The sequence below is a fragment of the Myotis nattereri genome (genome assembly GCF_964212035.1).
Source record: "Myotis nattereri genome assembly, chromosome: 7".
Lineage (NCBI taxonomy): Eukaryota > Metazoa > Chordata > Mammalia > Chiroptera > Vespertilionidae > Myotis > Myotis nattereri.
In genome coordinates this window covers 91866321-91880225 of record NC_138082.1, presented here as the reverse complement: position 1 = coordinate 91880225, position 13905 = coordinate 91866321, and the positions used below count along the sequence as shown (strand labels likewise).

The following is a 13905-nucleotide window of genomic DNA, read 5'->3' as shown; positions in this document are numbered from 1 at the left end:
TGAACATATCCAGTTTCAATGACTTTTAATAACCTCTAGATGCTGATGACCTCCATATTTATATCAGCAGGCCCTAGCTCCCCACAGAATTCCATTCTCTTTCATATAGACATCTCACACATAATAGGCTTAAAATAGAACTTAAGATTCACTCACTACCAAACTTATTCTTCTCTCTGTTCTTTTCCATCTAAGAAAATGTCACCATTATCCAATGATATCCTCAGGCTTTAATTATATTGATCCTTCTCCTTTACTCTCACATTTTGGCTGCTTTATCCACAACTTCCAATTTTAAAACATCCTGAATCTGCCCATGCCTTACCATCTCTGTTGCTACGCCTCTGTTTAAACCACTGTGATCTCAGTAGCATCTCGAATACTGTAATTACTTCCTAACTGGTCTCACTGCTTCTAAACTTGCCCCCCTTTAATCCATTTTTCATATAGAAACCATTTTAATCCTAAATCAGATCATGTCACTCCCTTGCTTAACATTTCTCAATTGATTGCTTTCGATTGCTTTGCCTTTACAATAGAATTGAAACTCATTATCAGGACTCACAGACCCTCTTGTGCTTTTAAATCTCATCTTCTTATCTTAGTTAAACTCCTACTACTATCCAATTACTGTACTCTTTTCCTCAAATATTTGAATTTCTTCCTCATCTTAGGTGTTGTCTATTTGCCATCCCCTCTGTCTTTGCTTGTCTTATCATTTATCCTCAGCTTTAATGTTGTCTCAAAGAAATGCCTTTCCTGATCAGCTTGTCTAAATCAGCCATTCATGATACTTAACTACCATCTAAAGTAATCTTCCCACTTAGTTGAATAACGTTTTTGGGTGGGTGTTTGTTGTGGTGGTGGTTTCTGTTTGTTTTGTCTCTCTCCTCCTCACAACCCCGTTATTATAAATTTCATGAGAGCACAGATTTTTCTGTTTTGTTGCACTTGCATCCCCAGGGTCAAAATCAGCACATATCAGAGACTCAACAGATATATGGATGTAGATAAAGGGTTGAATAAGTCTAACCAACAGAATAAATGGATTGTTTATTTGGAAGTCAATATTAGAATAAATGTATCCACACCATATTCAGTCTGTTTCTTGGCTCAAAATTCCACAAAGTGTGGCCCATATGCTCATTCTTAGGGTTGTGATGGAATCCCAGAGCCATAAAGACGGAGAATGGGCCGGACCAGTTTGGCTCAGTGGATAAAGCATCAACTGCGGACTGAGGGGTCCCGGGTTCGATTCCGGTCAAGGGCATGTACCTTGGTTGCGGGCACGTCCCCAGTGGGGAGTGTGCAGGAGGCAGCTGATTAATGTTTCTTTCTCATTGATGTTTCTAACTCTCTGTCCCTCTCCCTTCCTCTCTGTAAAAAATCAATAAAATATATTTGAATAAATAAATAAAAAGAAAATCTTAAAAAAAAAAAAAAGACTGAGAATGGGAGAGAAGTGTATTCACAAATCAGATTTTGGATTCTCTACCAGATAAGGAGCAGACTACAGCAACAGACATTCACTATAAGTAAGTAAGTAAGTAAGTAAGTAAGTAAGTAAATAAATAAATAAATAAATAAATAAAGTAAAATTGTATTCACACTGTGAATAAAGTTTATGAAGATTAGTATGTATGTGTAGAAATTATAAATTATGAGGTTAGGCATATGAAGTAAAGAAAAATCAGTGTTACTTAAAACATTTTAAGTAGTGCACAATTTTAGTAGTGATTTTACAATTTAAAATAATAGAAAAAGAACTAATGGATAAAGTTAGAATAAAAGAATACTAATAAAGAAAATTTAACAAAGGAAGCTCATAAAATTATGACTATTAGCATACTGGAAAATTCATAGAGATGTGTACATCGCTGACATGCTTTTAACTTCTCTGAAGATGACCCAGGTATTAAAATAACCAGAGTTATGATCTATTATTATATTAAGTACCTACATCTTTTCAGCCCACAGGCCCTGCTAGAATAAAAACAAAGGCTAAAGGAATTTAAAGTAAAAAAATCACAAAAACATTGCCAAATGTTAATGAGCAAAGTCCCTTGACTTCCAATTTTCTCTCATTCAATAAGCATACACTTCACTAAACAGATAAAAGAACAATAAAAATAGCATAATGGGTACAATGATGAAGGTGAAAATCTGGGAGTCATGGTAGTAGAGACCAATAGCCCCTTGTTTATTAAGATATTGACAGTATTCAGGGAAGGGTGTCTTAGGAAGTTAATGCCTATGCTGAACCTTGAAGGATGAGTAGAAATGGTCAAGAAAACAAGCCCACTTAAGGTTTAGAAGAAAAAGAAATATTTCAATGCACTGGGTAGGAAGCCTTTCCCAAGGAGACAAAGGTTGTATTTGACTTAAAGAATGTATAAGATGTGCAGAGGCGGATGCATTCGTTTTCTAGGACTGCCATAAGCAATTACAACAAATGGTGGCCTAAAATAGGAATGTATTCTCTCATGTATTCTGGAGATTCAGACCAAAATCAAAGTGTCAGTAGGGCCATGGTCCATTTGAAGGCTCTAGTGAAAATTCTTCCTTGCCTCTTTTACCTTCCAGTGCTTTCTATTAAGCCATTTCTTAATTTGTGACATAACATTCATTCCAGCCTTCCAGCATTCTCCTATTTGTGTGTCTCAGTTTCTGAATATTTCTTAAAGACACCAGTCATTGAATCCTTAATTCAGTATGATGTCTCTTAATTAGTTACATTTTTAAAAATTACCCTATTTTCTTACATTCTGAGGTTCTAAGTGAGTTTATTCACAGTATGAATACAATTTTGCTTTATTTATTTATTTATTTATTATTTATGATTTATTACTTATACTGAATGTCTGTTGCTGTGGCCTGCTCCTTATGGGGTGAGGAATCCAGAATCTGATTTGTCAATACACTTCTCTCCCATTCTCAGTCTTTAAATTTCTGGAGGACACTGTGCAACCCAGTGCATCAGCGGCTACGAAACCATCAGCCTCAACGTGTGGACACCCAGAACTACTTTTGTGATATTTGGCACTCTTCCATGTATATTCAAAATATTTAACAAGAGGTAGAGTAATAATATTAATATGCAAACCCATCAATTTAAAAATAAAACTATATTCATTTTATTTCCTAAATAAGTTAAACTCTAAAACTAATTATCAATGTATAGGGCAGCAGTTCTCAACCTGTGGGTGCGACCCCTTTGGGGGTCGAACGACCCTTTCACAGGGGTCACCTAAGACCATCAGAAAATACATATATAATTACATATTGTTTTTGTGATGAATCACTATACTTTAATTATGTTCAATTAGTAACAATGAAATTGGGTGTCACCACCACAACATGAGAAACTGTATTAAAGGGTCGTGGCATTAGGAAGGTTGAGAACCACTGGTATAGGGTGTGTTGAGGCAGAAGCACAAGTTTACAAGCTGTAGCATTAATTGCCAAGTAATTCTAAAAATTTCCAAAAGAATTGTTGTTGTGACCTTTGGTGAAATGACTGAAGCTAGTTAGGTTTGAATTTCACATATATATGTGAGAAAGAGAGAGAAAACATCAATCTGTTGCCTCATACACAAGCCCTGACCTGAAATTCAAGTATCAACCTGGGTTTGTGCCTTGACCACAAATCAAACCCATCACTCCCTGGTATATAGGATGATGCACCAAACAACTAAGCCACACCAGCCAGGGCTGAGACATTTTTTGACATAGGAAACCAGGTAAAACTATTCCAATGACTTTTCCATTGAATCAATAGTTATTAAGTCACTTGCCATCATAAGAAGTCAAGATTTCCTCTTAAAATTGATAATATCAGTTCCGCTGTTGAGTACTCTCAGTTTCTACTGAATCAATAGTAATTGGTCAATAGCAATAGCTCAATTTTGCAAAAGGGCTAAATTTTAAAATAAAAAGTGACTTAGATACTTCTATGTACTTAATATCTGCACTACTAATTAAGTCATAAAAATCATTTATTGGAATGTTATAGATAATTAGGGCAAAGTGTATCTTCCTGACCAGAAAGTGTAAAGTTGGTAATTAAAAGCATAGAATCTATGGTCACCTGCTTGGGCTCAAATCCTGGCTCTATAATTAAATAAGCTTTCCTTACCTCAGCTTCTTCACCTGTGAAGAGGACAATGATAATAATTTTAATACTCTACTGAGTTGATTATACATTTAGAACATATATGCTTGGCATAAAGATGCACTCAGAAAGGAACAATTCTTGTGATTCAGCTAAAATATCAAGGAAGTAAAATTTTCAGGTGCACTCTGTCTTCCGGTGGTTTTGTCAGCCCTGTGTTGTACAACTGTAAAATATAGATTCACTATATTAGTTTGCTAGGGCTACCAGGACAAAGCACCACAGACTTGGTGGCTTAAATAACAGAAATTTGTTTTCTCACAGTTCAAGATCAAGATGTTAGCAGAGCTGGTTCCATCTGAGACCTCCGTTCTTAGCTTGTACATGTCCAACTTCTCTGTGTCCTCACATGTCTTCCCTCTGTGTGTGCCTGTATCTACATTTCTTTTTACAATCACACAGTCATACCTGATTATAGCTCCACCTAATTGTTTCATTTTAACTTAATTACTTCTTTAAAGACTCTTTCTTCAAATAGCATATGCTGAGGTGCTAGGGTCCTCAACACATGAAATTCTGGGGGTCACAACTCAGCACACAACAGCCACCAACCTGAGACTCTGAGCTCCAAAGACTTCAGTGTAGAAAATTGCCTAATACTCTTGCTGGAGTTCAAAAATACTTAAACTTACTCTAAAAGGTTAATTTTACTTTCTATATAGATAATGCTTTGTTATGTGAAAAGGAAAACAGTAGCTATGTCAAATATAATCAGTTTTTATCTCCGTTGTTCACCTGAAATGCATGTGCTGTATTCATTTAAACACGAAAGGAAGTGAATTCAGACATAACTCCTACTGAGCAGAAAATTAAGCTAACTCCAAGTTATGACCAGGGTACCCTTTAATTATTGTGTTGGGTCACATGTGAATATTCAGTAGACACTTGTTCGAAGTAGGAGCAGCCTTTTAAAAACATGTCTGATAAAAAAAATACTAATAATATATTGTTCAGGTCTAAAATGTTGGAAAGCCAAAAAACAGAATTGGGAAAACAATGAAAACTTACACTGCTTTTAGAAATGGTTGCATTCTAGAAAAGTATTCATCAATAGTTTTTGTATATAATAGAGTTTATTTGAAAGGCATTAGAGGATTTATCATTGAACACAAAGATCCCACATATCTTGTCATAGCATACACACTCATCCTGTGGCTTACTCTCCCAAGGCTCTTAAAGCCCACTGTCTTCACTTACCCAACCATAGAGTGGAGTAGACTTCTCAGAAAGTAAAAGCTCAAACTTACTGCTACCTGATCACTTTTAAAAAACACATCTAAGGGAGATTGCCTGAGAGCCTGCCGTCTTTCTGTGCTTCTCCTCTGGGCACTCTCACAGTCATCCTTGGATTAACACATACAAGCAAAGCTCCTCACCTGGACCTTATCTTTTCACTCCCACCCTGTGAAGCCCAAGAGAAGACATGGCCGCAGGCTGAAGCATAGGAAGAAATCAGGCAGCCTGAAACACACTGGGGAGAAGACCTACAATTTGGACCAACAGCAGTGCCGTTGCATTATTTACTCAGCACGTTCTGAATTCATAGAACAAAGGATTATCCATTTTAGAAGGGCCAGCTCTGTGTGTTTTGATCACTGATGTTTCTCCAGTGTTTATCACAGGTACTCACTAAATAGCCCATTCACTCTTCAAAACCACTCTGTGAGGTTACCATCTTCATCCTAGAGAAGAAAACAAAGCCCAGATCACCTGGCTCTCACACCTAATAAATAAGAGGCAAACTGGGGACCAAGCCCTGGTCTGGGATGGCCTTAGTCACAAGCAAGCGAGTGGGGCTTTTGCCTCGACCTGGCTCTGTCTGGGCCTGAACTTTGTAGTGCCACCTTCCACAAGAGTTTCAAGTCCCCTATGGTGCCTGGTGCTGGCTGAGACAGGCAGTGCCATTGGGGGTGCCCATAGCCTGAGAGCCTGTGGTCTTTATGTACACATATGAGTCCTGGTCTCACCTCTTCTTTTTGGGGTGCTCCTGGCACTCTACTGTCAATGTGGGGTCTAACAGATGTCAAAAATATCTTCGAACTTCATGTCCATGGATTCATTCCAGGGCCCCATGGCTGACCTCCCATTCATTTGAATCACAAATCTCCAACATTGTAAAATCAGGCTTTCTCGTGTCAGATAGAAACTGTGCAAGATGAGGGACAGACAGCCCTAGCCGGTTTGGCTCTGTGGATAGCCTGTGGCCTGAAGGGTCCCAGGTTCGATAGTAGTCAATGACGCATTCCCGGGGTTGAGGGCTTGATCCCCAGTCGGGGGTGTGCTGGAGGCAGCCCATCAGTGATTCTCATCATTGATATTTCTATCTATCTCTCCCTCTTTTTTCCTCTCTGAAATTAATAAAAATATATATTTTTTAAAAAGATGAGGGACAGACATTCCTTGCACAAAAGTGACTGTTCTTAACACCCTCCCTATAGAGCCCTCACCTAGGCTCCCTGCTACAGCTTTGTAGAAGGCACTCAGAAAGACTCGCACCTAGCAAGACAGCTGGAGAATGTCCTGTTCCATAATTATGTTTTCCCAGTGAGATTACAAATAACTTGTGGACAGAAATGATGCCGTATATTTTATATTGATTTTCTACATTGCTTTGCTTAATGCTGTCTTCTAAACAATATTCACTAAATAGTTGTTAAATGACTCCAGGAATAAGTCAAAACTACATTAAGTGTAGTTTTATCATTAAGAAAACTACACTTAAATCATGTTAAAATTCTTTTAAAGAGACTAACCCTGAATAAATGTTTCTTATACTGCACTGAACTACCTCTAGGACATTTTTATTTTGCAGAAATATGGGGATAACGATTATTTAAATTTCCACAAAGAGTAATTTTTCATTCACTCATTTATTTATTCATTCATTAAGAATGAGTTGAGCACTTTCCTTGGATTAGATGCTATGATGAGCCCACATGGGATAAAAATAAAACACAGGCTTTATTCTCAAAATACTCAGTATAGTTGGAGGAGGAGAAATCAGAAAACTAAACCATCAGCAGAGGGAAATCAAAGTGATGGAAAGAGAAAAGAAACAAATTATTGTATTCATTATTAGATTTTATTCCACTTGGTTCAAATACCATTATCTAATTTGTTCTGTTTTTCACCCTCCATAACGGCCACATGTTCTGAAACCCACAAATGTGCAGAAAACATTGGCCAACCTTAAAAAAAATAATAATCATTTCACACATAGAGTAAAATAATTTAATGGGACTTAAACATAAGTTAATTGCACCTGGAAAATTAATGCATACCTATTTCTCTTGTGTCTGAAATACTTTGTAAGATCGTCCCTTTCATAATAGAATATTCACAAAATTAAAATATATAGTTCATCAAAAATAAATAGATAATTGATTACAATATGCTTTGATTATAATTTCACTTTGAGACAAGCCTATCGGCATGACATGGCTTTGCCAGGTACACAGCAGTGAGTGACAAGAGGCGGGGGTCAGTGCCTATTGGTCTACTTGACATAAGTAAAAGTTCATTAGGCTTTTTCAAAAATTTTATTTGTTGGCTTGCTGCTTTCTGTTTTATATCCCACATATGAGCTCTTGTCCTTTTTCATGTGACTTATTTCATTTAGCATTATACCCTCAAGATCTATTATTGTTGTTGCAAATGGCAATATCCCATCCCTATTATGACTGGGTAGTATTTCACTGTATATATGTACCATATGTCCACTATTGAATTATCCATCAAAGAACACATAGGTTACTTGCATGTCATGGCTACTGAAAATAATGCTGGAATGAACAAAGGGGTACATACATCTTTACAAATAAGTGTTTTTAAAATTTTGGGGTAGATACCCAGAAGAGGCTTTGCTGGGGAATATGGTAGCTCTAGTCTTAGTTTTTTTTTGTTTGTTTGTTTGTTTTTTGTTTTTTTTTAATATATTTTATTGATTTTTTACAGAGAGGAAGAGAGAGAGATAGAGAGTTAGAAACATCGATGAGAGAGAAACATCGATCAGCTGCCTCCTGCACATCTCCCACTGGGGATATGCCCGCAACCCAGGTACATGCCCTTGACCGGAATCAAACCTGGGACCTTTCATTCCGCAGGCCGACGCTCTATCCACTGAGCCAAACCGTTTTCGGCTAGTCTTAGTTTTTTGAGGAAATTTCATACTGTTTTTCACAGTGGCAATACCATGTTTATGCTCACACAAATGTGAATGAGGGTTTGTTTTTCTCTACATCCTCTCCAACACTTTCTATGCCTTGCCTTGGTGATAAGAGCCAATCTCATAGGTGTGAGGTGGTATCTCATTGTGGTTTTGATTTGCATTTCCCCTACAGCTAGTGAGGTTGAGCATCTGTTCATATATATGGTGGTAATTTGTATGTCTGCTTGGGAAAAGTGTCTACTGAGGTCTTTGCCCATTTATTAATTGGATTGTTTGTTTTTTGTTGTTGAGTTTTATAATTTCTTTATAAATTATAAATTGTGTATGAGTTCCTTGTAGGTATTGTTTTCAAATACCTTCTTTTTTTATCTTTCTTGTTGAAAGTATTACACAGTTCCTCCTTTTTCCCCCATTAACCTCTTCCAGCTCACTGCCATCCCCCATGCCCAGGCCCTCACCACCTCATTGTCAGTGTCCACAGGTTATGAATATATGCATACAAGTTCATTGGTTGATCTCTTCCCACTCACCCTCCCCGGCCTTCCTTCTGAGATTCAATAGTCTGTTCATACTTCTATGTCTCTGGGTCTATTTTTGATCATCAGTTTATTTGGTTGAATAGATTCCACATAGGACTGAGATCATGTGCTACTTATCTTTCTCTGACTGGCTTATTTTGCTCAACATAATATTCTCTAGGCCTATCTATACTATTGCAAATGGTAAGACTTCTTTCTTTTTGATTGCTGAGTAGTATTCCAGTGTGCAAATGTCCCATAACTTTTTTATCCACTCATCTGCTGATGGGCACTTAGGCTGTTCCTAAATCTTGGCTATTGTAAATTGTGCTGCTCTGAACCTAGGGGTGCATATATCCTTTCTGATAACTGTTTCAGGTTTCTTAGGATATATTCCTGGAAGTGGGATAACTGGGTCAAATGGGAGTTCCATTTTTAATTTCATGAGGAAACTCCATAATGTTTTCCACAGTGGCTGCACCAGTCTGCATTTCTACCAGCAGTGAGTGCACTAGGGTTCCCTTTTCTCAGCATCCTCGCCAGCATTTGTCATTACTGATTTGTTGATGATAGCTATTCTGACAGGTGTAAGGTAATATCTCATTGTTGTTTTGACTTGCATCTCTCGGATGATTAGTGACTTTGAGCATTTTTTTCATATGTCTCTTGGCTTTATGTATGTATACGTTGGAAAAGTGCCTACTTAGGTCCTTTGCCCATTCTTTAATTGGACTCTTTGTCTTCCTTTTGTTAAGTTGTATGAATTCCCTATCAATTTTGGATATTAACCTCTTATCAGATGCATCATTGGCACTATGTTTCCCCATGCAGTGGGCTCTCTTGTTACTTTGTTGATGGTTTCTTTTGCTGTGCAGCAGCTTTTTATTTTAATGCGGTCCCATTTGTTTATTTATCCTTAGTTTGCATTGTCCCAAGAACAAGAGCAAGAAAGGGATGCCCTCTTTCACCACTCTTGTTCAACATAATTCTGGAAGTCCTGGCCATAGAATCAGGCAAGAAGAAATAAAAGTTGTCCAAATTGGAAAGAGGAAGTAAAACTCTCATTATTCTCAGATGACATGATACTGTACATAGTATTTTTATACACCAACAGTGAACTCTGAGAAAGAGAAACTAAAAAAGCAATCCCATTTATCATTCCAACAAAAAAAATTAAGATACTTAGGAATAAACTTAACCAAGGAGGTAAAAGACCAGCACTCTGAAAACTACAGAACACTGAAAAAAGAGATGGAGGAAGATATTAACAAGTGAAGAATATATCACGTTCATAGGTTGGTAGAATCAACATCATTAAAATGTCCATATTACCCAAAGCTATCTATATATTCAGTGCAATTCCTATTAAAATACCAATGGGATTGAATGCGGGCACACCAGTTCGGGTCAGTCTGTGCCAGCCGAGCGCGCACATCAGCAACCATATCTAAGGGACCTGCAGTTGGCATTGATCTTGGCACCACCTACTCTAGTGTGGGTGTATTCCACATGTAAAAGTGGAAATAATTGCCAACGATCAGGGAAACTGAACCACCCCGAGTTATGTTGCCTTTACTGATACTGAATGATTGATCAGTGATACTGCAAAAAATCAAGTAGCAATGAATCCTACCAACACAGTCTTTGATGCCAAGCACTTGATTGGACGTAGATTTGATGATGCTGTTGTCCAGTCCGACATGAAGCATTGGCCTTTCATGGTGGTGAATGATGCTGGCAGGCCCAAGGTCCAAGTAGAATACAAGGGAGAGACAAAAAGCTTTTATCCAGAAGAGGTGTCATCCATGGTTTTGACAAAGATGAAGGAAATCGCAGAAGCCTACCTTGGGAAGACTGTTACCAATGCTGTTGTCACAGTACCTGCTTACTTCAATGACTCTCAGCGTCAGGCCACCAAAGATGCTGGAACTATTGCTGGTCTCAATGTACTTAGAATCATCAATGAGCCAAATGCTGCTGCTATTGCTTACTGTTTAGACAAAAAGGTTGGAGCTGAAAGAAATATGCTGATCTTTGACTTGGGAGGTGGCACTTTCGAAGTGTCAATCCTCACAATTGAAGATGGAATCTTTGAGGTCAAATCTACAGCTGGGGACACCCACTTAGGTGGAGAAGACTTCGACAACCGAATGGTCAACCATTTCATTGCAGAGTTCAAACGCAAGCATAAGAAGGATATCTGTGAGAATAAGAGTGTTGTCCGCCGGCTTCATACTGCTTGTGAACGTCCTAAGCGTACCCTCTCTTCCAGCACCCAGGCCAGTACTGAGATTGATTCACTCTATGAAGGAATCGACTTCTATAACTCTATCACCTGTGCCCGATTTGAAGAATTGAATGCTGACCTTTTCCATGGCACCCTGGACCCTGTAGAGAAAGCCCTTCGGGATGCCAAGCTTAACAAGTCCCAGATTCATGATATTGTCCTGGTGGGTGACTCTACTCATATCCCCAAGATTCAGAAACTCCTACAGGACTTATTCAATGGAAAAGAGTTGAATAAGAGCATCAACCCTGATGAGGCTGTCGCTTATGGTGCAGCTGTTCAGGCAGCCTTCTCTCTGGAGACAAATCTGAAAATGTCCAAGATCTGCTGCTGCTGGATGTCACTCCTCTCTCCCTCGGCATTGAGATGGCTGGTGGCGTCATGATGGTGCTGATCAAGCACAACACCACCATCCCCACCAAGCAGATGCAGACCTTCACCACCCACTCCGGCAACCAACCAGGAGTGTTCATCCAGGTTTATGAAGGTGAGCGTGCCACGACCAAGGATAACAACCTGCTTGGCAAGTTTGAACTCACAGGCATACCTCCTGCACCTCATGGTGTTCCTCAGATTGAAGTCACCTTTGATATTGATGCCAATGGCATCCTCAATGTCTCTGCTGTGGATAAGCATGCAGGAAAAGAGAACAAGATTACCATTACTAACGACAAGGGTCGTCTGAGCAAGGAAGACATTGAGCGCATGGTCCAAGAAGCTGAGAAGTACAAAGCTGAAGATGAGAAGCAGCGGGACAAGGTGTCTTCCAAAAATTCACTTGAGTCCTATGCATTCAACATGAAAGCAACTGCTGAAGATGAAACACTCCAAAGCAAGATCACTGATGAGGACAAGCAGAAGATTCTTGACAAGTGCAATGAAATCATCAACTGGCTTGATAAGAACCAGACTGCAGACAAGGAAGAATTTGAACATCAGCAGAAAGAGTTGGAAAAAGTCTGTAACCCCATCATTACCAAGATGTACCAGAGTGCAGGAGGCATGCTGGGAGGAATGCCTGGGGGCTTCCCTGGTGGCGGAGCTCCACCATCTGGCGGTGCCTCCTCTGGGCCCACCATTAAAGAGGTTGATTAAGCCAGCTTTGAGCATAGATCTAGCATTGTTCCACACAAAATACTGAAGGACCCAAATTTGTAGCAAATTCCATGGCAGTTTTAAAAGTTGAGCTGTATAGTAAATAACTGGGCATTCTTGATACGTGAATATGGAATATGCACAGGGAAAGGAAATATAATGCACTTTATAACTGTATTGTAAAGTGGAAATGCAGCATCTTAAATAAAACTATTTAAAATTAAAAAAATAAATAAAATACCAATGGCATATTTCACAGATTTAGAACAAGCGCTCCAAAAATTTATATGGAAACAAAAAAGACCCAAAATAGCTGCAGCAATCTTAAGAAAGGAGAACAAAGTTGAAGGAATCGTAACACCAGATACCAAGTAATACTACAAAGCCACCATAATCAAAACAGCCTGGTACAGGCACAAGAGCAGACATGTAGATCAATGGAACAGAACAGACACCCCAGAAATTAAACCAAGCCACTTTGCTCAATTAATATTTGACAAAGGAGGCAAAAGTATACATTAGAGCAGAGATGGTCTCTTTAATATATGGCATTGGGAAAATTAAACAGGTTCACGCAAAAAAAAAAAATGAAACTTGATCCAAAAAATTACACCATACATAAAAATAAGCTCAAAATGGATAAAAGATTTAAATGTAAGATATGAAATCATAAAAGTCCAAGAAGAAACCAAAGGCACCAAAATCTCAGACATTTCTCATAGCAATATATTTACCCATACTGCTCCTAGGACAATGCAAATATCTTATTTATTTGTTTGTGTGGGGTGTTTTTTGTTTTCTTTTTTTTATGGGTTTTGTATTAACTGAATTTACTGGGGTGACATTGGTTTGCAAAACCATACAGGTTAAAATTGTACAACTCAACAAAACATTATCTACACACTGCATCGTGTGCCCATCGCCCAAAGCAAAGTCGCTTTCCATCCCTCCTTATTTCCCCACACTTGGCCTACCCCCTTTTCCCTCTGCCTATCATCACACTGTTATCTATGCCTATGGGCTATGAATATATATTCTTTTTTTTAATTAAATCTTTATTGTTCAGATTATTACAGTTGTTCCTCTTTTTTCCTCCCATAGCTCCCCTCCACCTGGTTCCCCTCTCCCCCCCCCCCCGCTCTCACTCCCCCCCCACTGTCCTCATTCATAGGTGTACGATTTTTGTCCAGTTTCTTCCCACATCCTCCACACCCCTTCCCCGCCCCCCACAAGAATAGTCAGTCCACTCCCTTTCTATGCCCCTGATTCTACTATATTCACCAGTTTATTCTGTTTATCAGATTATTTATTCACTTGATTTTTAGATCCACTTGTTGATAGATGAGTATTTGTTGTTCATAATTTGTATCTTTACCTTTTTCTTCTTCTTCCTCTTCTTAAAGGATACCTTTCAGCATTTCATATAATACTGGTTTAGTGGTGATGAACCCCTTTAGCTTTTCCTTATCTGTGAAGCTCTTTATCTGACCTTCAATTCTGAATGATAGCTTTGCTGGAAAAAGTAATCTTGCTTGTAGGTTCTTGGTACTCATCTCTTTGAATATTTCTTGCCACTCCCTTCTGGCCTGCAAAGTTTCTGTTGAGAAATCAGCTGACAGTCCTATGGGTATTCCCTTGTAGGTAATTGAGTTTCTTTCTCTTGCTG

At 38.5% G+C, this 13905-nt stretch overlaps 1 protein-coding gene across 1 annotated transcript; it reads left to right on the top strand.

The window, feature by feature from the left end:
- Positions 1–10628: 10628 nt before the first annotated feature.
- On the top strand, positions 10629–12304 carry LOC308522644 (heat shock cognate 71 kDa protein-like). Its single transcript, XM_081096121.1, is given in 2 exon segments — positions 10629–11431; positions 11434–12304. Coding segments are annotated over 2 exon segments (1575 nt in total). The 5' UTR covers positions 10629–10662; the 3' UTR covers positions 12240–12304.
- Positions 12305–13905: the final 1601 nt, after the last annotated feature.